Source organism: Silurus meridionalis, chromosome 4, assembly GCF_014805685.1.
Source record: "Silurus meridionalis isolate SWU-2019-XX chromosome 4, ASM1480568v1, whole genome shotgun sequence".
Classification (NCBI taxonomy): Eukaryota; Metazoa; Chordata; class Actinopteri; order Siluriformes; family Siluridae; genus Silurus; species Silurus meridionalis.
In genome coordinates this window covers 21,086,657-21,111,102 of record NC_060887.1, presented here as the reverse complement: position 1 = coordinate 21,111,102, position 24,446 = coordinate 21,086,657, and the positions used below count along the sequence as shown (strand labels likewise).

General features: G+C 35.8%; 1 protein-coding gene across 3 annotated transcripts; it reads left to right on the top strand.

The window, feature by feature from the left end:
* The first annotated feature begins 1,126 nt into the window (after positions 1–1,126).
* On the top strand, positions 1,127–23,614 carry LOC124384554 (carboxypeptidase Q-like). Of its 3 annotated transcripts, XM_046847503.1 has the most exons (9): positions 1,145–1,217; positions 2,444–2,688; positions 3,827–4,265; positions 4,426–4,633; positions 4,718–4,925; positions 16,506–16,617; positions 17,900–17,991; positions 18,872–19,073; positions 23,203–23,614. In XM_046847503.1, exons 2-9 carry the CDS (start codon positions 2,635–2,637, stop codon positions 23,361–23,363), a joined length of 1,476 nt encoding a protein of 491 aa, XP_046703459.1. In that variant the 5' UTR covers positions 1,145–1,217; positions 2,444–2,634; the 3' UTR covers positions 23,364–23,614. The 3 variants fall into 3 exon arrangements, with proteins under 3 accessions (XP_046703460.1, XP_046703459.1, XP_046703462.1); XM_046847504.1 differs by lacking the exon at positions 2,444–2,688 and having other exon boundaries at positions 1,127–1,217; XM_046847506.1 differs by lacking the exons at positions 1,145–1,217; positions 2,444–2,688 and adding an exon at positions 1,321–1,341.
* The last annotated feature ends 832 nt before the right edge of the window (positions 23,615–24,446 follow it).

Here is a 24,446-nt window from a genome sequence, read left to right as displayed (position 1 = left end):
TGGAAAGAAAATTGGAAGCTAAACCATTTAGTGTTTTGTAAGTGAGAAGCAGTAGTTTGTAGTCAATTTGAAACTTAACAGGTAGCCAGTGTAGGGATGCTAAGATTGGGGTTATATGATCATATTTTCTTGACCTAGTGAGAACTCTGGCTGCTGCATTCAGGACAAACTGTAGCTTGTTTATTAATGATGCAGCACATCCACCTAGTAATGCATTACAGTAGTCTATTCTGGAGGTCATGAACGCATAGACAAGCAGATAACAATATTTCTAAGGTGAATGAAGGCTGTTATTGTAGTAGTACAGAACAGTACTAGTGGTTACAGAACATCCATCTAAATGCAGGTTGAAATGCTGGAGCTTCTGTGTACTGGTTTTTGGACCGATGAGCAAAATCTCTGTCTTATCAGAATTTAATAATAGAAAGTTATGAGTCATCCAATCTCAGTTATCCAAGCCAATTGAGTTGTATCATCTGGCTTTGAAGAGATATATAGCTGGGTATCATCAGCATAACAGTGGAAGCTAATTCCATGCCTTCTAATAATATTTCCCAAGGGAAGCATGTATATTGTGAAAAGCAGGGGTCCTAAAACTGAACCTTATGGCATGCTATAATTAACTTGCATCAACCTGGATAGCTCTCCATTTAAATCTACAAAATGGTAACGATCATACAGGTAGGATTTAAACCAGCTTAATGCCTGTCCCTGAATGTCGGTGTAATTTTGTAAGCGATCTAGGAGAAGATCATGATCTATAGTGTCGAATGCAGCACTAAGATCTAGTAAAACTAAAAGAGAGATGTAGCCTTGGTCTGAAGCTAAAAACAGGTCATTAGTGATTTTAACTAGTGAAGTTTCTGTGCCTTTAATTTTTATTTAAGAATCCTTAAGATTCGTTTAATGTAATGACTTTTTTAGGACATAAAAAATGAATGTGGACCTAAAATATGTAGCAAAATGTAATTATTAAACACTTAAATCTTATTTATACTTGTACTTTGATTCAACTCAAATAATAATAAAAAAAATACATAAATAAATAATAATAAGAATAAGAATAAGAATTAATAAATGTTACTGATGTGCGTGATGGAGACACACACGTGTCCCAGCGGCTTGCCGTAGCACTGCGCGCTCTCGGCGCTCTGAAAATTGAGGAAGTGAAACTGTCTGATAAAAGTCATATGATCTGCCTGCCCAATGTTAACAAGGTTTGTAGAATTAAATATACCGATTGGTTTTATGGAACAGAATATACATAGATATGAAATTGTAATGTATGTTTAGCTGAATTAATTCATTGTTTCGTAAATAGATTATAACACTACGGCTAGGGTGCGTTTTTTACCTTTTACCACCTACTTGATGTATTATGTGTTTCTATCATGTATTACTAATCAGTATATTTAAAAGTGAAGTGAGTAATGTGTGATTACAATCAGCATTAGAAGCGTTTGAAGCATCAGTGTGCACAATGTACCTTTGTTTTAGTTTCTGAAGAGGCGAGCTGTCAAGAGAAATAAATGTGTCAGAAGAATAGATGGTCAGGGTTAGAGTTGGTTTGTCAGAAGGTCATGAACAGGCTGGACCATGAGTAAATCACGTTACTTAAAAAAATAATAAAATAAATAAAATAAAATAGTGACGGATGGGTTTTGCTCATATTACCCATACAGTGCAGAAAGTATTTATAGTGCTTCACTTTTTCCACATTTTATGTTACACCATATTCCAACATGGATTAAATTAATAATTTTCCTCAAAATTCTACAAACAATGCCCCATAATGACAACGTGAAATAGGTTTGTTTAAAATCTTTGCAAATTTATAAAAAAACTAAAAAACTAAAAAATCACGTACAGGTGCATCTCAATAAATTAGAATACTGTATTATGGAAAAGGGAATTTATTTCAGTAATTTAACTCAAATTGTGAAACTCTTGTATTAAATAAATTAAATGCACACAGACTAACGTAGTTTAAGTCTTTGGTTGTTTTAATTGTGTTGATTTGGGCTTACATTTAACAAAAACCCAACAATTCACTATCTCAAAAAGTTTTAATACTTCATAAGACATATATATATATATATATATATCATTTTTAGTGATTTGTTGGCCTTCTGGAAAGTATGTTAATTTACTCTATGGAAGTCCAGGTTTCTTTGACTCTGGCCTTCAGCTCATTTGCATTTTTTTGGTCTCTTGTTTCTCGTTTTCCTCTTGACAATACCCCATAGATTCTCAATGGGGTTCAGCTCTGGGGAGTTTGCTGGCCATTTGCATGCACAGCCAACGCTATTGTCATTTAACCAACTTTTGTTGCTTTTGGCCGTGTGGGCAGGTGCCAAACCCTGCTGGAAAATTATATCAGCATCTTTATAAAACTGGTCAGCAGAAGGAAGTATGAAGTGCTCTAAAATTTCTTGGTAAACAGGTGCAGTGACTTTGGTTTCAATAAAAACAGTGGACCAACACCAGCAGATGACATTTCACTCCAAATCATCACAGACAGTGGAAACTTAACACTGGAATTTAAGCAACTTCAAGCTATGAGCTTCTCCACCCTTCCTCCAGACTCTAGGACCTTGGTTTCCAAATGAAATATAAAACTTGCTCTTATCTAAAATGAAGACTTTGGACCACTGGGCAACAGTCCAGTTCTTCTTCTCTTTAGCCCAGGTAAGGTGCCTCTGACATTGTCTGTGTTTCAGGAGTGGCTTAACAAGAGGAATATGACAACTGTAGCCAAATTCCTTGACATGTCTGTGTGTGGTGGCTCTTGATGCCTTTACCCTAGCTTCAGTCCATTCCCTGTGAAGTTCACCCAAATTCTTGAAATGATTTTGCATGACAAGCCTCTCAAGGCTGTGGTTCTCTCAGTTGGTTGTGCATCTTTGTCTTCCACACTTTTTCCTTCCACTCAACTTTCTGTTAACATGCTTGGATACAGCACTCTGTGAACCGCCAGCTTCTTCGGCAATGAATGTTTGTAGCTTATCCTCCGTGTGAAGGGTGTCAATGATTGTCTTCTGGACAACTGTCAGATCAGCAGTCTTCACCATGATTGTGTAGGCTGGTGAACCAAACTAAGGGGCTATTTTGAAGGCTCAGGGAAAGTTTGCAGGTGTTTTGAATTGATTAGCTGTTTGGCATGTCACCATATTTTAATTTTTTGAGATGAATTGGTGAGTTTATGTTAAATGTGAGCCAAAATCATCACAATTAAAAGAACCAAATACTTCAGTCCACTGAATTCATTAATACATGAGTTTCACAATTTGGGTTGAATTACTGAATAAATGAACTTTTCCACGACATTCACAGAATACATAAGTATTTACAGCTTTTGCCATGACACTCAAAATTGAGCAAACAAAGAATTAACGCTTCGGCCTGAATGCCAAGTGCCATGTCTGAAGGAAACCAGGCACCGATCATCACCTGGCCAATCCTTACCTTAGTTTGTTTCTTTTGCTTGGCATTGTAAAGTTTTGTTATTGAGGTATCTGTTATTCCGTTTGATTCTTTTGATATTGATTGGCCACTACACCGCTTTGTATACAGCTGATGGATGTAAAAGTGCTACAATGTGAAGTATTTTATTTTACAAAAATATCAATAAACTAAATATGTAAGTTTTTACAGTATATGACCTCTTCAGTTTCTAGTATATATTTAATAAACATCACACAAATATTAATCTCTGCATCAGTATCAGCCAGATGCAAAATTTTGTTTAGTACCTGATGTTCTACATTTAAAATATTGTTTAGTATTTGGATGGCAAGTAACATTTTCTTTCTTTTTCTGCCTTCAGATGACAGAAAGGATATACAACAGTGGCCTACTGACATTTCTTATTCTGATTGGTAGTTTATTACAGTGCTACTGTAAACCACATGACTACAGGAGTAAATCATTGGCAGAAGTATCCAAGGAATTATCCGGTTATTCTGGCATTGCCCAGAAAATAATAGACCTGGCTGTGTATGGGAAAGCTCAGAACCGCTCATATGAACGACTTGCAGCGCTCACAGATGAAATCGGAAACCGAGTGAGCGGGTCAAGGAATCTGGATTTGGCTATCAAGTACATGTACAATGTGTTGAGGCAGGATGGACTGGAGAATGTACATCTAGAACCTGTGAAGATTCCACACTGGGTAAGGGGACGGGAGAATGCAGTGATGGTTCTTCCTCGAAACCACACCTTGGCAATCCTTGGGTTGGGGAGTAGTGTTGGAACTCCCAAAGGAGGTTAGTAGTTTGTGATTGTTCAAGCGATTATTTGACAGAATTGCACCAATAAGCATTGCTATTTACAAGAAGCAAACATGCCTCTTTACAATCTTTTTTCTTGCAAAAAGAAGACTTCTTGTGACATTTCCAATACATGTCCAATCTCTTTTTCTTGCAGGTATTGAAGCTGAAGTGTTGGTGGTCGAGTCTTTTGATGATTTGAAAAGAAGGGCAGGTGAAGCTAAGGGGAAGATTGTGGTGTATAATCAGCCTTTTGTTAGCTATGGGGAGACAGTGGCATACCGTGTTTCAGGAGCCTCAGAGGCAGCTAAAGTAGGAGCAGTGGCTTCACTCATTCGCTCCATCACCCCATTTTCCATCAACAGGTCTGCAGCTGTTGGATATAATAGATGATTTACCATGATGAATAGTCACTTTACTCTCTGACTCATTGTATGTACCTGTTGCAGCCCCCACACTGGGTGGCAGTGGTACCAGGCAGGTGTATCTCAGATCCCCACAGCCTGTATTACGGTGGAAGATGCTGAGATGATGGCCAGGATGGCACACAGAGGCACAAAAATTGTGCTGCATTTAACTATGGAGGCTCAGAATCTTGAATACGTGGACTCCTTCAACACAGTGGCTGAGATAAAAGGCATTGAGCACCCAGAGCAAGTAAGTGCTTAAAGGCTTCAAACATGGTCTTAGACTCTGCTGTGCTTCATAACTGCCTAGTTAGTGACCATTTCACGTGTATATGACGTGTGCTTTTGCATGACTCACCAGCAGCCTCTGGGAGCCAATTATAGAGTGATAGCAGAAGTTGCCCTTTGACTACTCATGTGAGGTCAGTTTTGTGGTTTCTCTTGAAATGGTGATTAATGTTTTAGAGAGAGATTTTGGAGCCTAGATGAACACAACAGGATGCCTTCAGCTTTCAACCAATTAACAGAATAGGATAGCTTCATATTGCCCACTGTGCATTGACAATTTTAACATTGAAAATGACAGAACTCTCCATGACTCTATATCCCAGTGAGTAAATTGTTAGTAAAGGGTAATGTCTGATGGCTGTTTCGAGGTCATAATACCAAAAGTTGAACAGTCCTGTTAAATTCTCTAAAAGTCCTAGTACATTGAACTGCTGTTTTCTATACACAGTATTGAACATAGAGTCTGTTTTTAAAAGTCCTAGTGTTCCAGGCGAGCTCATCTGTTTATAATAATAATCGTCCTTTAATACAATATCTGCATTAAAAGTAATTTGAATATTTTTGTATTAAGACAGTTGCTGTAAAATACCCAAGTGTTTATCTAATTGTCTAAACTGTTCCCCTTTAAAACTGTATTCCCTTTAATTGTGTTTTTGCAAGAAGGAAAGGATGCAGTTATGTAATACAGTGGGGAGAGGTAATAAAGACCTGATAATCCTGATGGTTTTCAGACCTTGGCTTTGCCTTTTTTTAAACACTGTGCTTCTTGCACTTACACATACTTGAAAATACACATTCATGCATACAAATATGCAGCCACTGATTGTAGAAGTTACAGTGAACATTCATTTCAGTTGCTGATTCTTTAAAATCACTGTTTGAAAGATAAAAGTAAATAATAATCGTAGTAAAAATGCTGGAATGAAAGTTCCCTTACGGATGATAATCAGTGATGACAGTGATTTTCACATTGGTGTGTTTTTACCTTTAAAAGCTCTTATTTTTTCCATTCATATTTTAAATTGTGGTCAACCAGTCATTTCTTTTTTATTGGTTTTATATTTGACCAAGTCTTTTTATTTTTAATATATCCTTTTTATCTAATTGTATTTTGCTAGCTCTCAAGTATAATTAATAATATGGTCAAAGAGAAATATGGTTATGGTTGTTTCCCTCTCCTTTCTCTCAGTCATGAGACTAAATGGTAGAGGTCACATCATAAATGTAATGTACATGCCTGTGCATAAAACACAGAGCACGTACAATTGCTTTTTTTCTTTGTTTTTCCTTTAAAAGGATATTATTAGAAAACCCTTAATGACAATAAATCATTACACAGATGTCATCCTAGAGATGATCTGTTGTCTGAGGGAACATGTACTCACTTGTCAACTTATTTTTTGTAGATTTTTCATGTCGTCAAAGCACATAGTGTTGTCCAAGACTTGCGTAAGACACTTCAGTAGGAGGTTGTGTATTATGGTCACCCTACAGGCTTCACACCTTCCTTTTCCTGTATTTGGAGCTGGTTAAAGTTAAGTCTCCTTTTTCTCAACATGATTATTAAGGTTTTCAGTCATCCAGGTAATCTTCGAAAATTTGACCTTTGCAATTGGGCTTTGTTACACAAAATTGTGGCTGAAAATGTTTTTAACCATCAGAAACCAAATGCAAGCCGTGCTTGAGAAATGCCTCAAAGATTTATGGTCATTCAAACTGGGATTTTGTCAAAACAATAACATTGTCCGACAGGAATATCAGACTGACAAAGCAATGAATTGAACAGGGCAAAAGCAACAACATTGTAGTAGTAGTAGTACCGTAGTAGGAATGTCTGTAAATATTATATTCCGCATTGACACCAAACTAGAAGTGAGACAAATTGATATGTCCTGTCTAGAGCAGTGAGAAATCATCATTTATACACTGATCAAGCACAACTTCTTTATAAATGCATATCCCTACTGTTTCATATTTCTGAAAGTTAATGGGGGAACACTCTTGACAGTAAATAATGACACCAGGAAGTAATCACACCATCTAAAACCAACTCAATAATTGGTTCTGACTATTAATATAAATATATAAGAACCAATTATATACACTGATCAGCCATAACATTAAAACCAGCTGCCTAATATTGTGTAGGTCCTGCTTGACTGAGGCATGCACTCTGCAAGACCTCTAATGGTGTGCTGTGTTTTCTGGTTTCACAGTTGATCTTTTAAGTTCTGTAAGTTGTGAGGAGGGACTGAAGTAGGGTCTACATTTCTGAAGCACCTCCCACAAAAGCTCTGTTAGACTGAGATGTGAATTTTGAGCCTAAGTCAACACTTCACTTTTTTTTTATATGTTCCTCAAAACAAAACTGGAATATTTTTGCAGTGTAATACAACACAAGTGATGCTCACATGCCTATTGTAGGTGCTTTAGGTGAGGGACGGCGCTCATGACTTGGATTGTTCTGCGGCTATACAAACTATACCGGCTATAATGCACTTTGTGTTTTAGACACCTTTCTATCTTAGCCACTGAAAGACCTAAGTGTACATTTTCATGCTGCCAGTCTCTTGTTCTACCACATTCCAATGGTGTTAAACTGGATTCAGTTCTGGTGATTAGAAAGGCCACTGGAGAATACTAAACTGACTGTGATGGCTTAAATTGGGTTTACAAATGACTTTTTCTTTATGATTTGGTGCAATATCATGCTGAAAGCAGCCATTAAAAGATGGTTAATTGTGGCCATGAAGGGATGCACATGGTCAGCCACAATCCACAACTGGGCAATGGCATTTAAGTGATGATTGTTTGGAATTAATGGGGATAAAGTGGGCCAAAGTCAATCACCGAACCATTACTCCACCTCCACCAACCTGGACTGTTGACACAAGGCAGGATTTATGCTACTAATGGCAAATTCTGATCCTACTATCTGTGTCCATCGCCAGACCAGGCTATATTCCTCAAGTCTTCAATTGTCCAGTTTTGTTGAGCCTGTAACCCACTGCATTCTCAGCTTTCTTTTCCTTGGTGACAGAAATGTATCCCGACTTGGTTACTGTAGCCTTTCTTTCAGCTTGAAACAGTCTGGCCATTCTCTGTTGACCTCTATCACAAACAAAGTGTTTCTGTCAGCAGAACGGCTACTCACTGGATGCTTTTTGTCTTTAATGCATGATTCTGAGTAGACTCTAGAGACTTGTGTGTGAAAAGGAGATCAGCAGCAACAGAAATACTCAAACCAGCCAACAATCATGCCATGGTCGATTCACTGAGATCACATTTTTCCCCATTTTAATGATTTACAAATACTGGACTGGATCTGCATGATTTTTTGCTGTTACACAATTAGCAGATTAAATAATTGTATGAATGAGATTGTGTACAGGTGACCACCAAATAAAATATTTGGTGAATATATCCTGTACCTTTACATATGTTCATTATACAATACTGAAACCTAATTTTAATGTAATATGTGGACTGTTATATAAGTTAACAAAGATGCAATTCCACTAAGAATAATTTTATTGCCATCAGATTTTGTGTGCGTGTGTGTGTGTGTGTGTGTCTGTGTGCCTGTGTGTGTGTGGGGCACGACATCCGTCATGGATGTAAATAAGAAAGGTGCCTGTTTGTGGAGCTCCAGTGTGGTGTTTGCTGTTCTTTTTTTAACCATAGTGGTTGTTTGCAGTGTTTTTATTGCATGGAAAGCTTTAGCTTTCTGTCACAGGCCTGCTGTTGGTTGTGGGGGGATTTAGGAGAAAATTTTACCTAATGATTGAAGAAGCTTTTCTTTCATGATCTCCCACTCATCATTGTTTTTAGGTTTATAACTTTTTATTCAAGTTTCAAAGGATAAATTGTTTTAGTGAATTTAGTATTTTGTTTACAATGGCAAGATATAGATGCATCTTTGAAAAACCTCTTTATTATTAGGAGGAAGATTGTCATTTTGAGTAATAGTTGTTATTTTGTAACTGTCATGAGTTATAATACATATTTTTTGTTAATGATAATCAAATGCTGCATCACACAGATCATGTGAAAAGCAATGGTTCACATTTTCTGGGATTTTTCTCTCTTGGTCAAGTTCCTTATGGTCACATGTTTGCTCATTCTAGTTTAAATAACTCACACTTACACTTAGTACATGGGGATGATTATGATGTTTGAGCACATTATTTCTGTTTATAGGCTTCATGTACACCAACTTACCTATTCATATTGCAACTCCAGTAAACATTAGGGCCACAGTAATAGAAGAATTCTAGAAGTGTTGAAAAAGTAAATGTGACTTTTGATGCCACAGTATTTTCAAGTGTCATTATTATTACAATTATTAATAATTAATTAATTAATTAATTAATTAATTAAGTTTTTTTGTTTATTTTCCTATTTCTAATTTTGGTCTTGGCCAATCACCACCAAGGTATCCCCAGTCACACAACTGTAGATGGAAATTAATGATTGCTTTCTCTTAGACATGAGATGCATAAAGCCAGTCTTACCTTTGTGAGTTGCTGTAGTGTAACATAAGTAAGGTGTCAGAGGAAAGTTCTAGGTGCCCCTTCCTCACGCATGAGTTTACCGACAGCCATGATTGACAAATGTTGCTGTGATTGACAGTAAAATGAGTGTATTTCACCCCTCCCACACAGGAAGCACTGACAGTTTTTCCTCTCTTAAATTCCCAATCATTAAAAATTGTGGCACTGTTGAGAATTAGACTTGTTATCTTTGGACAACTGGCGAATGCTTTCCTGCTATAGAAGATTAATCTAATTTCTGACAGCATATTTCTTATGTAGAGATCGACAGACAAACAACAAGAGTGTTGTTTTCTGTGTTTATTTGTTTGTTTTTCAAAACATTTTAAAAGTTAAAATCTTTGGCTCAACTTGAAAAAAAATGGCTGTGATATTTGCAATAGCTTGTGAAAAAATCCCTCTACACTTCAGGTGATGTGACATGAAATGACCCCTACTCTTTATGGTGCTTTGCCATCCTATATTATCCCATGTGGTGCCAGTTGGGTTGTAGTTGGAGATGTGTGACAGTCATGCTGCCCCAGTCTGCAGTAATTACAGATCCACAGACAGTTCCTCCCCCACAGTGATGGAGCTGAAAGCCCTGCTGGAGAGGACATTGCTAGTTGATTAAACATAGACATGGTCTGGAAAGTTCGCACACACCAACACACACACACACACACACACACACACATACACACATATACACTATACAGCTTGAATCATCTTCATAGGATGAAGGGTGGTGTCTCAACACAGGAGTTTTAGATCCACATGTTTTCTTTTTTCTCTTATGCAATTTTATGGCCAAAGGAAATGTGGAGGAATGTTTAAAATGTTAATGTTGATACAATTTCTACCACTTTTGCATTCTTCAGTATCATTTTCATTGAACCTGTTTAGATAGCTCTCATTAACATTCCACAGATGGCTTTCCTTTATAGCATGGAAGCAGTAGTTACGCATTAGTTCCATTTTTCCTCGGATTCTTGTTCTGGATTGACAGTAGTGGAACTTGATGTAGACTCCTGTTATTGTAGCCCATTAACCCAATGTTTAGAGTGTTGTGTGTGTGCACATTGATTGCATATATAAAAGTCACTGTAGCCTTCATGTTGTCTCAAACCAATCTGGCCATTTCCCCTGACCTTTTTAACTAGATGTTTTTTTTGCAATGTTCTGTATAAACTCTATATATCTGCCATGGTCAAAGTCACTGCAGTCTTTTTCCCCATTCTGATTGCTGGTGTTAGCATTAACAGATTTTATCCTGTATTTGTATGATTTTTAATTAGATAAGAACATGTTTAAAATCTGAAGAAACGTACTGTTCGTACCTGGTTCTTAATTAACCAGTGCATTTCTAAATGAGATGGCATGCTAAAAATATATATTTAAGACACTTTGTATTCCTTGCACATACAATTTTATTATCTGTCTGGAATGACAGTTTGTTTTCAGTGAGTTTGGAGAATTGAGCTGAAAGTTTACACTGCTGTTGTCTTGTGGGGTTTGCCATGTCATATCCATTTATTTCTTCAGGCAGCCCTATGTCCTATAAATAATGCATCAAGCAATAATAAAGCATTGTGGCACCAAACATAGCATCTTCATGACCACCAGGGAAGATTGGTAGCTTCAAGAACATCTTTAAAAGATTTCTCAAGCCTTTTGGGTTTTCATCATGTAAGACTTTTTTAGAGAGATTTAAGGCTGCCAGTTTTGTAAGTGGAAGACGTCTCAAAATATTTTTATAATAGGAAGTTGTGGATAATGGGAAATCTATGTTTGGGTGTTACTTATGAAAAGCTATACACTGTTGCTCTCTGTTGAAGCTCAAATGTTAAATACAATAGCTTAAGTGTTACACTTCTAACTGCAAAGACTAAACTCTGGATTAGGAATGTAAATGTTCTCTGCATGAGATTTGATGAGGTTTAGACTCTGAGCAGTGGTCTGTGAATGTCCCAATATAACTGTTTGTTAAGGTGAAAAATAAAATAATGCTAATACCCAGACACATGCAGTTGTCTTTCTCAGTATGAGTATTATATGCTCGTGACATCAGCAGTTAGACATTGGTTAGCATGTGCTCAGTAGTGTCTATCTTATCTGGATTCAAGCACAGTTGAATTATTGTTTGTTTTTATCTATAGAATTTTTTTTACCCAACTTTTTCTTTTTCTGGACTCATATCTCAGTGATGTTCCTGCAAAATTAGGTTTTGGTTTTAAAATGGTCAGACACTCTAATAGCTGCATAGTGTCATGTTTTTTAACCAGCTTGGGTTTAAATGCCTCTTCACTAGATACAGCAGTATGGTCGGATATAACAGTTATTTTTTACAGTATGCTGTTGTCTGTTTTAATACACAGAAGGTACATAGTTATTTGATGCTGGTGTCAAAACCACATGAGTCTGTTTTCAGGTCATTTTATTTGAACACATTTCTGATCAGAGAGCCAGTTTCAGCAGTGACAATGTTAATGTCCATGACTGTACTTTGCCCTAGTTAATGTGACACTGCTTGTGTAAGACAGGACCATTTATCATTAAAACACACAAATCGTATGCAGTCTTTCCTTACTCTATCTCAATGTTAGGATGCAAACATTTTATTTTCATTGCCATATGACAGCCTTGTGATGACCCATGAGTTTTTTCTGCTGTTATAACCTTATATCCTGTAATGAATTCCCCTTTTTGCAAACATTGCATTATATATACAGATGGTCTAAATGATGTATGCTGTGATTTTTTTTTGGAGTTACAGCACACAACGGGCAGCTCTTAAATAAGAGCTCCAGATTTATGACATGCTTGCATTTAGCGTTTATTTATATATTGTTTTTTCTTTCAAGATGCATCTTTTTTCCTGGATAGTTGGTTTAATATCTTTAGTCAGGTTGAATGTGGATTTTCACTACAGGAAGATGTCAGGGTGTTTTCTGTGTGTCTGTCTACAAGTATATTTTTGATGGGGTTTTCTATAATTGTAGATTCCTGTAAACATTCACTGTCAATATGTGAGGAAATGGAATGTCTGCTGGATGTTTAGATATGTCCACCAAATGCTTTTTTGGGTCTTTTTTATGTTTATTTGCTTTCTAACAGACCAGAAGTCCCTCCCACACAGCGGCTATGTGTCAAATGTAGAAAACAGTTTGGACAAATTGGTAAATGTTTTTGTCTGTGTAATGTGGATAACATGGTGTGCATTTATAAGAGGAACAGGTTTGCTAAGTCTAATTTAGTGAGTTCAGGAGACATTTTTATTGCATGTCATAATAAAAAAAAAACATTTACCTAATTTAATTCATTTATGCTGTGATATTCCTCAACCAACTATCTTTTGTGGATGTAACCAATTCTGTATCTGGTATGAAATTTTTATTTAGATATATTTATAGCATCTAAATAAGTCTCTTTAAAGAATCAGTGTTTTTTCGAAAGCAATTTCTTACTTTCATGCCTCAGTGGGAGGTGGGATCCTATTTTAATGTCGGACAGTTAGTATGTATGTTATATGAACTGATGCTGGGACATGAATAGCATTGTTGTTAGCAATAAATTACTTAATAGGTTTGCCAATCTTGTTCACATTTGTGACAGCTGTGATCAAATCACACAGCAGGATTGTTTTGGCAACACTTGGGAATATGTATAGGGTGTTTAGTATTTTGTTTTATAATGTGAAAATTAATAAAATATTCTCAGTCATCCAGCTGTAGATATCTGGGAGTTGAGTCATGTCAACTGGAATTCTATCTGGTTAGAAAGTTAGTTCCAGGAATGAAGAAGCTGATCGGATGAGTGGTGAAATATATCGAACTAACCAGATAGAAGTTTAGTTGACATGACTCAATTTACAGATTATCTTCTTGATTAGAAAGGTTACTTGGTGCCATTTCAGACAGACGTCTTAACAGAACATGTTGGCATGTTTTTCATTGTTGACTGCAACACTGTGTTGCAACACTGTATGTTATATATGTACTATATGACTTTATTCTCTTCAAAGTCCTTATCTCTTTACATTATCACATAAACATTGATTCAGTATTATGTAATATGATTTAATAATTTCTTTTTATGACATCAGAATGCAGTGGAACCTGTTTACATTAAAATACAAATATATAAATAAAAATAAATCATAATTAAAATATAAATATTTAATATTTATACAGTACAGACCAAAAGTTTGGACACACCTTCTCATTCAAAGAGTCTTCTTTATTTTCATGACTATGAAAATTGTAGAGTCACACTGAAGGCATCAAGGGCTATTTGACCAAGAAGGAGAGTGATGGGGTGCTGCGCCAGATGACCTGGCCTCCACAGTCACCGGACCTGAACCCAATCGAGATGGTTTAGGGGTGAGCTGGACCGCAGAGTGAAGGCAAAAGGGCCAACAAATGCCAAGCATCTCTCGGGGAACTCCTTCAAGACTGTTGGAAGACCATTTCAGGTGACTACCTCTTGAAGCTCATCAAGAGAATGCCAAGAGTGTGCAAAGCAGTAATCAAAGCAAAAGGTGGCTACTTAGAAGAACCTAGAATATGACATTTTTCAGTTGTTTCACACTCTTTTGTGTATGTATATAATTCCATATATAATTCCACGTGTTAATTCATAGTTTTGATGCCTTCAGTGTGAATCTACAATTTTCATAGTCATGAAAATAAAGAAAACTCTTTGAATGAGAAGGTGTGTCCAAACTTTTGGTCTGTACTGTATATAAAAATCTATGTGGCCAATTTCATTTTCAATGTGTAAATCTTTCTGGCACGATAGAGAGAGGTGAAGCTGCCTGATTGGCTTAAACATTGTCGAAATTATGCAAACTTTTAATGTGGTGTAAAAAGGCTTCCATAGTGTTTAACTGTCTAGAGTGCAACAGAGTTTAGTGGGTAGTGCATCAGTAATAATTGTCTCCCAGTGTTCCATGTGTAGTTAAATAGGCCAAATGGAGTATAGTCCATAAAGTAAACAAACAAATAATTTTCCTCAATGCTTTTTGTATTCGGATTACTCGAGTTACTCAGGGAATCGTTTCAGCCTTAGTCATAATATAGAATATAGAATAAAATCATTCATCAGGCAGTTCAGCTTGCTGCGTGCTTCATTTATCTGTCTAATGTTTGTGCTACTATACATTCTCAGCAGTGTCTGATTTATGCAGTTGCTGTTTCCTGGCTAGAAAACCCCAAGGGTTGTTTTACTTTAATAAAGATTTTCAGTGACTTCCAGTGGCTGTCTTGCATTTCTCATTATGAAATAAATCATGAAAATAAGATGCCCCATAGGAGCAGATATCAAGGAATCTTTGTTCATGATTGCCCCTAGCAACTCAACCTCAAAATAAGATGAATGTGTCAGGAAAATAACTTGTCCCTATGTATACTTAAGACAAATACCAAGGGCAAAGTTGTGACTAGAGGCTTATAAATTGAAAACAACGAACTTTGAGACACATGATAATGCATTGGGTTATGGCAATTCAGTAATAGGGGAGGTAGTAGCTCAGTGGTTAAGGCTCTGGTTTACTGATCGGAAGGTTAATGCTTGTTTTCGCCAACCTGTTACTCTTGGGACTCTTAAACAAGGCCCTTATATCATGGCTGACGCTGCGCTCTGACCCCAGCTTTTTAACACCGCTAGGATATGTGAAGAAAGAATTTTACTGTGCTTTAAAAGTATGTGACAAGCATAAAAAAGCATAGTAGAAACATTGTACTTTTTCAGCACTGGTTTAAAGTGAGGATGTTATTTCTGATAACAGCATTGTTGAATTTTTTTTGGTTAATCTAAAGATGTTAATTCATTTTTGGTAACAGTTCATATAAACACAATGTGTAATTGTTTTATGAATTGTTTTATTTCGTGCAGGTTTTTTTTTTCTTTTCTTTTTTAATTTTTAATTTTTTTTTGCATTCTTGGGAAAAAGCTGTTCTTTAAATTTCCTGACAATGAAGAATTTTCATTTCAGAGGAAATTTCTGTTCTTTGTCTTCTCAGTAACATGACGTTGATGTTTTTTAGTCTTAACAGCAAGAAAGCATGAAGAGAGTGGAGAAACTGTTTATAGTTTGTATTACAGGAACTTGATAACAGGAACTAACTTGTCTCTGAGCTGTTCCACAACATTAAATATGATTAAATGTATAAACATTTATTAAAAAAAACCTCTTTTACGAATAGTTTGTTTTGGCAGTTGTTGTGGTATTGGAGTAATTAAACCATTTGAGTAGTGTTGTTAAAAACTTTGGGGTGGTAATATCATAGTACCCTGTGTCGATTATAACAGCATGCCCCCCCCAAATTTTACTCTTTACTTAGAGCACTGCCTGGAGACAAGCCTATAATCAGTATATCATCCTTACACTTTAAACTGGCTTTCAGAAAATGAGTGTTAGTATAATGTTATTATATGTTACCATTTATGCTATTTTCTGTTCTCATACCTATATCTGTAGAAATCAAACCATTAGTCATGGAAGTTCTTACTTCTCCTTTGGACTGAAGCAATCAGTACATTGAATAAAAAAAGTTCAGTATCCATAACCACATGTAAACAAAACTTAAACTAAGAAAAGAAGTTGGCATTTTGGGTTGACTGGTACTGACACGATGCCTCTTGGTTTGGTACATTTAGAGTTTTTTAATGCTTCCTGTGTCCACAGGAAGAGAGTTTAAAATAATGTATTTGTTTGCAGAAGTGTATATCTGCATGCTGGCATGTTTATGTAAACCGTGAGCATTCATAATATAGAAACGGTAATTTTACATGCAGAGAAAGAACAGTGCAAAGCTGCCATGGCTTTTTGGGTTAAGCAAAATATAAAGGGTAGACTGCCGGGCTTAATGGACAAAGAAGATTATAATTGTCAAATCATGGGCAAAAAATGTATATAGATAAATATATTAAAAACAAAAATCAATAACAAAATAATTACTAGCAAAATATTAATTAGTTATATATTTATATGTTGATGTTCTTTGAAGGTTGTTTTGCTGAGTGGCCATCTAGACAGTTGGGATGTAGGACAGGGGGCTATGGATGATGGAGGTGGAGTGGCTATTTCTTGGGAAGCCTTGTCTCTCATCAAAGACCTGGGTAAGAATCTGTTTGCATTCTGTCTGAATTGCACTCCTGGGACTCGAGAATGATAAAAACGCCCAATAAGCTACTGCTCTGCATTTAATTGCATGTAATTTGAACCATTACAAGTCTGAGAATGTTGTTTTGTAGATTTACTCTTTCCCAAGTGAGTGTGTCATAATTTCTGGCAGGAATATCACTGCATAATTAATCATATTTTTATTTGTAATCACAAGTTTTGGCTTTACTGATAATGAAACTAAATAACTTGCAATATTGGTTAGCTTTAAATCTAATTACTGGAGTAAGTAAAAAGAAAATCCTTCTGCAATCATTTGCAAACATTTTCTCCCAAACAACAGTTTCATGCATGGTTCTGTTGAACTCTAGATTTACACTAAGTGCCAGCCTGCATGTAAGTCAACGTTCTTTTACAGTTGTTGAGAAAATACAATAGTGCAATCTTAATGTCTTGAAATGAGTCCTATGTAGTCTACTATGGCTTATATTTGTTACATATGGCTGTTTTTTTAAGTGTAGAAGCAGCCTTTCAAGAAATAATTAGAAGCATTTCTTGCTTCTTATGCTGAAAGAGGAATGATAATGAAATATTAATTAAATTTCTTCCAAAATGTTGCATAATTTGTTTAGAGAAAAGGACGTTTCTTTACACCAAATGTTTTGTACGTTTTTTTTAGCAAATTTTTTGTAGGTTTAATTTAATATCAGGACAATTTAGTGGCTGTAGTGCTAAACGTTCGTTCATTATCCTCTACATGAAAAAAACAAAGTCTACGGTTCAAAATTTTTGGCAGGATTTTTTGCAAATGAAAAATAAACTGAAACTGTTTTTTGGCAAAATGATTTAGTAATTGTGTATGTCATTTTGAATGCTATTATTAGTATTTTAGGCCATAAGACAACTGCAATATAAACTAAAGCTTACTACATATACTTGTGGGTAACTATAGGTATTGTGTTTCTGAGGTCTTCACATGTTATAACTTAAATACCAGCCTTCATTTGTATCCCATTATTATTATTACAAATTACTTTTAAAATATAAGGCCATATTATTTAAATACAGTGATTCTGCTGATTCTACAGATTTTTAAGTGCAACCAAAGATAAAGGGTTGGCCATAATGCTGAAGCTGCTCTAGCCTGGGTTTTTTTTTTTTTTTTGCCATAGAGTCATTCTTTTACTCATGAGCAAAATGATTTTGTGTCATTTTACTGCTCATTGTAGAGTGATATGATCTATAGTTGGCTAATACTTTCTTATTCTTGATCTGTAGGATTGCGTCCTAAGAGGACACTGAGGGCTGTTCTGTGGACTGCTGAGGAAGCAGGCGGTGTGGGAGCTTTGCAATACTACAATCAACACAAAGTATTCATATTTAACTTGTACAATTAATTATGTGATGTGAATTATGTAAATGATGCTCATACTCACCTATTGATCCATGCCATTGTTTTCCCCTTTGGTCTAAGAATTTCCACCCACTAGTTAACTCTCATATCATGATCTTTCAAACTGGTGAAGATGAAGGCAAACGCATGCTTTCCCTGAATGCACTCTTTATTCAAAGCACTCTATCTAGACAGTAGGTTGTAGATGCACACAGCTGGTTTGCATGGTGTTGACTGACAGGGAAGAGAGACTAATGCCATCTCTCTCACCCAGAGAGCACAAGCAATTTTTCTTCCTTGACTCCCAGTCACAGATAGCTGTGAAATTGTTTTTATTGATCTTTTACCTTTTAGATTATTTTCTACATCCACTTTCATTGAAGTAGCACTCTACATTCTCCTTTTTTTATCTTTCCATATTAGATGTTTTAAAATTTGAAGCTGTTTTTATGATTTTTTTATGTAAACCTGTGCAATCAATCCAATACTATTTTAAATTTCACCAATTTCTTAAAGACAGTTTCTCAGTGAACAATGTGAAGTTCAGTGTCTGAATGTTCAGAATGTGAGACCTTGAGCTTCCTATTGCAGAGCATTAACTTAAAAGTATTCCCTGGGCTTATTTAAAACGTGAATATGTTCATGAAGACAGCATGTGGCTTCTCTGTTGTTTTCCTCTGATATTAAGGAGTAGCAAATTCTCTTGATTATAATTTAAACTAGTGCACTGTCTAATAAATATTAATGAAGACTCATACATTGTACATCAGTTCAACAATGAAATAAGAGCTTAATGATTGTTACATCACAGAAAATGTAATCTTTCCCTTATATCTTATCGTCTAAATGTTTTACAGACAAACATTTCCAACATTGACCTTGTGATGGAGTCTGATATGGGCACATTTGCCCCTGTTGGACTGCAGTTTACTGGAAGTGACAAAGCCAGAGCCATTATGAAGGAAGTAATGAAACTGCTGGCACCCATTAATGTAACATCCCTAGAGAAACATGGAGAAGGAACCGATATAAACATGTGGATGCAGGCTGGTGTACCAGGTCAGTTGAACAATTGTTAACATGAGCAATTAGGTAATTGTGCAGTCTGTTTTTTAAATGTTAAAATGACATTAGCTTATTCATAGTCTGTCTGTCTATCTTAATTCATAAGGACAAATGTTTTTGGCAAGATGTTCGATTAGATTTTGGAGGTTAGATGCTGAGATTTGGGACCATTTTGCCACAAGGGTGTTAGAAAAATCAGGTGCTGGTGTCAGATGAGAATGTCCTGGGTTTCAGTCAGTATTCCAAAGGTGTTTTAATAGGGTTAGGTTCAGAGTTCTATAGCAGGTCACTTAAGATCTTTATGGAGCTCCTTGGGGCAGTGACATCCTGGAACTGGTTTGGGACTCCTAGTGCAAGTGACGGAAAAAAATGTAATGCTACTGCATTTATTAACATCTTATACAATTGTGAGCCTCCAACCGTGTGGTACCACTAAGGTGTTTCAATACTTTTGCTTATTATATATGTAAGTTCATAATGAATTATATTGCTTAATTAAAAATTCAATCCTCTAAAGCAGGGGTGCACACACTTTTTTTCAGCATGTCAGCTACTTATAAAATTACTGTCAAAATGATCTATCTACTATAAAAATGCATAAATAAATATCTATTTTTTTTTTTTATGTCATGCGATCTACCCACACTACCTTTGGGATCGACGTATTGGGCACCACGGCTCTAAAGAATACATTTTGCCTATATTAATACTGATTCAATAAATTTTTTATGTTCGATTATACATATAATTATCAGCAAATGTCACCGATAATTTATTTAGTGTGTATAAGCTAGAGAGTTTTTTATTATATCTGTTTGAAAAAAAAGCATCAGGGACATCAGGGAGTTTGTGTAATTTATTCACTAAAGAACTGAAATTAATTGAGTTCAGGCAAGGAACCATAAAATTACTTTCATAAAATGCTTTAAATACTTTGGGAGAAACTGAGCTTTCCTTAGATTCACATAGATGCTGTTAGACCGGCACATTGAAGAGCCTTCATTTAAGGTCCAAGTACATTTATACTTAACAGACACAGTGGAAACACATTTCAGACCTGCATCAGTGCTTTCACTGCTTTATGTAATAAAGTTTGAATATGAGGCACTCATGGAAAAGTTAAATTAGAACCTGCCCAGTGTTTTTATTACCTTATATATTTGGTTGAAAGTTGCTACCAGCCACTGGGTTTTTACTTTACTGATCAGGAAAAGTGCCTAATAACTTCATAGCATACGCAGTATAAAATCGGATTTTCCCTATTTTTTTTCCCAGTTTGGTCACTTGCCAATTTCTTTCATTAAACAGCTCTCCCTCATCACACAGCAGCTACCAGCTGTGGAAGGGGAAGGCCAGCACATGCTTCCCAACATGTAAAGCCAGCAAGCACTGTTTTTTGGAACTGGAGGAAAACTATCCTCTTCTGCCATACATGAACTCATAAATTTTCATGGGTGTTGTGTCACTGTGATTGACAGGGGAGAAAGAAAACCACACCACCCCACCAAAAGCCAGGTGAATTTTGTGGCCAGAATTGCTCCCTAGGCTCCTGGTTATGGCTGCCATATTACTGTTGGGATTTAAATTGTACGTTTTTCTATTCGGCTGATTTTTTGTTAGTAAATAAATAGAATGAGACATCCTGAGCATGATTAAATGTTATATGTTATTTCTGATAGTATTCCTCAGAATATTTGAAAATCCTTTGTTTTGCTATGATACTTTTCTATTCAGCTTTCCCATGCTAAAGGAAATTGTCTCTATTTTCTGTTCTTATCAGTCATGTTGCCATGACTGCAAATTAAATTGTGTTTGGCTTAATGGATTTGCTTGATGCTGTTTGGCTTTAGTCATGGCAAAGTCCTCTCTGTGAAGTACAGTACAAGTATTCTGAAGGCTGGGCGTTAATGAACTGCTGTACAAAATGCCATTCTGCTGATAGCAGATAGATAGCCATGACATTAGTCAGTGTCTTTTGGAAAATGTGAAGTGTAAAATGTCAATGAGGAAATGTATAGAGACCACTCTGCAATGGTTTCAAACCAAAAATGTTTAAACAAATGAGTCACACCAACATCCAGCTGTCCAAACATGCACAACCCTGTAGAGTGACTCTACAGTCAAGATAGATTTTTGCACATTCTCTGTGTGAATATATTTTACAGTATTTCAAGCATACTTAAATGTTTTTCTTTCAATGGGAGAACAGCATCTCCTGTTTTGCAGCAGTAAATAGGAGCTGTTGTATCTGCTTATTTATTAGATCATGCTAAGCTGGATTGGAATTTGTTCAATGCCTTGTTAATTTAGTGTAGTTCTAAAAACACCTGGACACGCCATTATTCTCCTTTCTTAATGAGCACAACAATTTATTCCACCTCTGGACTATTTATTTTTCGCTGTGCAGATACAGCTAAATTCGCTGGCTAAGTGGTGTTTTTAAAGCCTTTGACTGTTTGCTGCATTTCCTCAACAATAGCAGAGGGATAGCTGAGGGTTCTGGATGAAGAGATTTCCATCTGGAAACAGTACAGAAACTGGAGAACTCTAACTACAAACACATGTGCTTTTGATGGCGGTTCTTCCATTTTCCCATTCATTCTTGAAATGGAAACAATTGAGTGAAGAATGGAAAATGTTCCTCAAACAACTTATATCAGGACCTGTGGTGTGTGTGTGTGTGTGTGTGTGTGTGTGTGCATGCATGCAAGAGTGTGTTAGAGAGAGAGAGAGAGAGAGAGAGAGGTATGTTTAAGGTTTGGTTCCAAAACAAGCATTACAGTGTAAAAGGATATATAATGAATATGACTATGGCGGCACATATCGGAAACCTTTTGATGATTGTTGACCTTTCAGTCATCAAATCTTTTAACTGAGGGCTTCAGGCACATGACGTGCAGCTCAGTGACTCAAGCAATTCTGAGAAACAACATTAAAGCCAGCAGATAATGTCCCCTATGTGAGTACTGGAACACGTCTTATGTTTCTTTGCTATACATTGGAAACATTTAGGTCTGAGATCAAAAGAGGATTTTAAGAGAATAGATCTGAATTTAAGATGGCATTAATAACACTGAACAGGTCAGCGAAGCCAACAGCAGTTAGTAATCAAAACATTATAAGAGCTATAAAAAAATCCAAAAACAACAGTCAGTGACATCACAACCACTACAACAACCTCCACACGGCAGGGGTGAAGGTAACACAATCCACTGTTTAAAGATACTAAAAGAGCAGAAATATAGAGTCCATGCCTTAAGATGCAGCTCACTGTTCAGCAGTAAAATCTGAAAGCCATATAAGAAACTACAAAAAGAGATAGAGAAAGAAGCTATAAGAATTTGGGATCAAGACTAACCTATTTCAAGTGTTAGAAAAGCCAAAATGTGGAGAAAGAAAGGATCTGCTCATAAAGGAAAAGCTTACAAGATAATCGGTTATGCATGTTGAAGGTAGTATGATTTCTTGCAATGGTTATTGACTTATCTTATTTAAATTAGTGGTCTCTCTCTCACCAAACTTTTTGCTGATAGTCTTGTAGCCCATTCCAGCCCTGTGCAAGTCTACAATCTTGTCCCTGATGTTCTTTGACAGCTCTTTGGTCTTTCGCATAGTGGTGGAGAAGTTTGAATAGAAGTGGTTGATTCTGTGATGGGTGTCTTTTATACACATAATAAGGGACAGGACTAATTTGAATGTGTGGGAGTCAGAATTCTTGCTTGTTGGAACCGGATCAAATACTTATTTCACTCGATCAAATACAAAATAATTTATATATAATATTAATTTATTATTTCTTTCTGGATTTTTTTTGTTGTTATTTCTTACTCTGTTAAAATTAACCTACCATAAATATTCTACACTGTTCATTTCTTTGTAAGGCGATAAACTAACAAAATCAGCAGGGGATCAAATAATTATTTCCCCCACTGTATATGTAAAAATACTTTATAGAAAGTATAGTCCGAAAACTTTTGCTCACCTAAACATTTAGATTTTTTTTCATTCAGAGGTGCCTAGTTTCCAGGTTCACTGGAATTAAAAGAGTGATAAACAGTAGGTGTAGGTTAAACTGTGCTTTTTGCTAAGTTTTCTAATTTCATTCCATGTTTCTCTTTCCTAGGTGCTAGCCTGCATACAGCAGACAGCAAGTACTTCTGGTTTCACCACACTGAGGGTGACATGATGACCATGCAGAACAAAGCCGAGATGAATCTCTGTTCAGCTGTGTGGGCCGTGGTGTCGTATGTTGTGGCAGACCTTGACGAAATGCTTCCCAGATAAACTTTTCTCGACTTTAACACTAAATATTTCCACTTGCCAAACATAACAAAAAGAATTTGAACGGAAAGAGATGGGTTTTTTTAGGCTTTTGGAATTTGCATTTAATTTTACCAACACTGGTTTTATCTTTAGGCACTTTTCAATGAAAAACAATGCATATGAAAACCACTGTGTACCAATTCGTCTCTCACCCATAAGCCATCACTACTCTACACAATCAGACCTTATTAAACAGTTAATTTTGAATATTATTTGTTTTTTGATTTTTCTAATTATTTGGCTTTATACAAATGAGTCATTTATACCCTGTGTATACGTACATGTAGTAAAGTGAAAACCACTATGTGTTTTTGTTAGACATGTAATTTGTCATTTTATTAAATTGATATACAATATCTCACAAAAGTGAGTACACCCCTTTCATTTCAGCAACCATTTTAGCATCTTCTCAAGGGACAATACTATGTAGTATATAGTATAGTATAGTATAGTATATTTACTGTCCTCTGAAAATAACTCAACATACAGTCATTATTGTCAAAATAGCTCTGTACTACATATCTATAAATCTATACTGCTATACAAAATACTCTTAAATATATCCAAGTTTCATTTGTATAGTGTTGTCCCTTGAGAAGATAAAATGGTGTGTGTGTGTGTGTGTGTGTACATACATACATACGTGTGTGTGTGTGTGTGTGTGTGTGTGTGTACATACATGTATGTATGTATGTACACACACACACACACACACACACACACACACACACACACACACACACACACACACATATATATATATATATATATATATATATATATATATATATATATATATATATATATATATATATATATATATATATATATATATATAAAATGTGTGTGTGTCTATAAATGACCACAGCAGTAGACTAGGGAAAAAAAAGAACATTTTACAATACGCCATTCTTTTTTTAGGCCTATAATTATGTTGTTCGTCATCAGGGCTGGTTACACTGAAATATGTGATTTCACCACTGCTGTTTCTTATTAAGTTTGGTTAGAGGAAACCACCTTTCAAAACAAGAAAAGCTAATTGGC

What these genes read in the sequence shown, in the direction of transcription:
- LOC124384554 (XM_046847503.1), top strand. Translation starts at nt 2,635, where the DNA reads ATGAAGACTTTGGACCACTGGGCAACAGTCCAGTTCTTCTTCTCTTTA. An exon ending in TCTTCTTCTCTTTAGCCCAG is followed by an intron (nt 2,689 to 3,826) that starts GTAAGGTGCCTC and finishes TTCTGCCTTCAG; the next exon opens with ATGACAGAAAGGATATACAA. An exon ending in GCATTGAGCACCCAGAGCAA is followed by an intron (nt 4,926 to 16,505) that starts GTAAGTGCTTAA and finishes TGTTCTTTGAAG; the next exon opens with GTTGTTTTGCTGAGTGGCCA.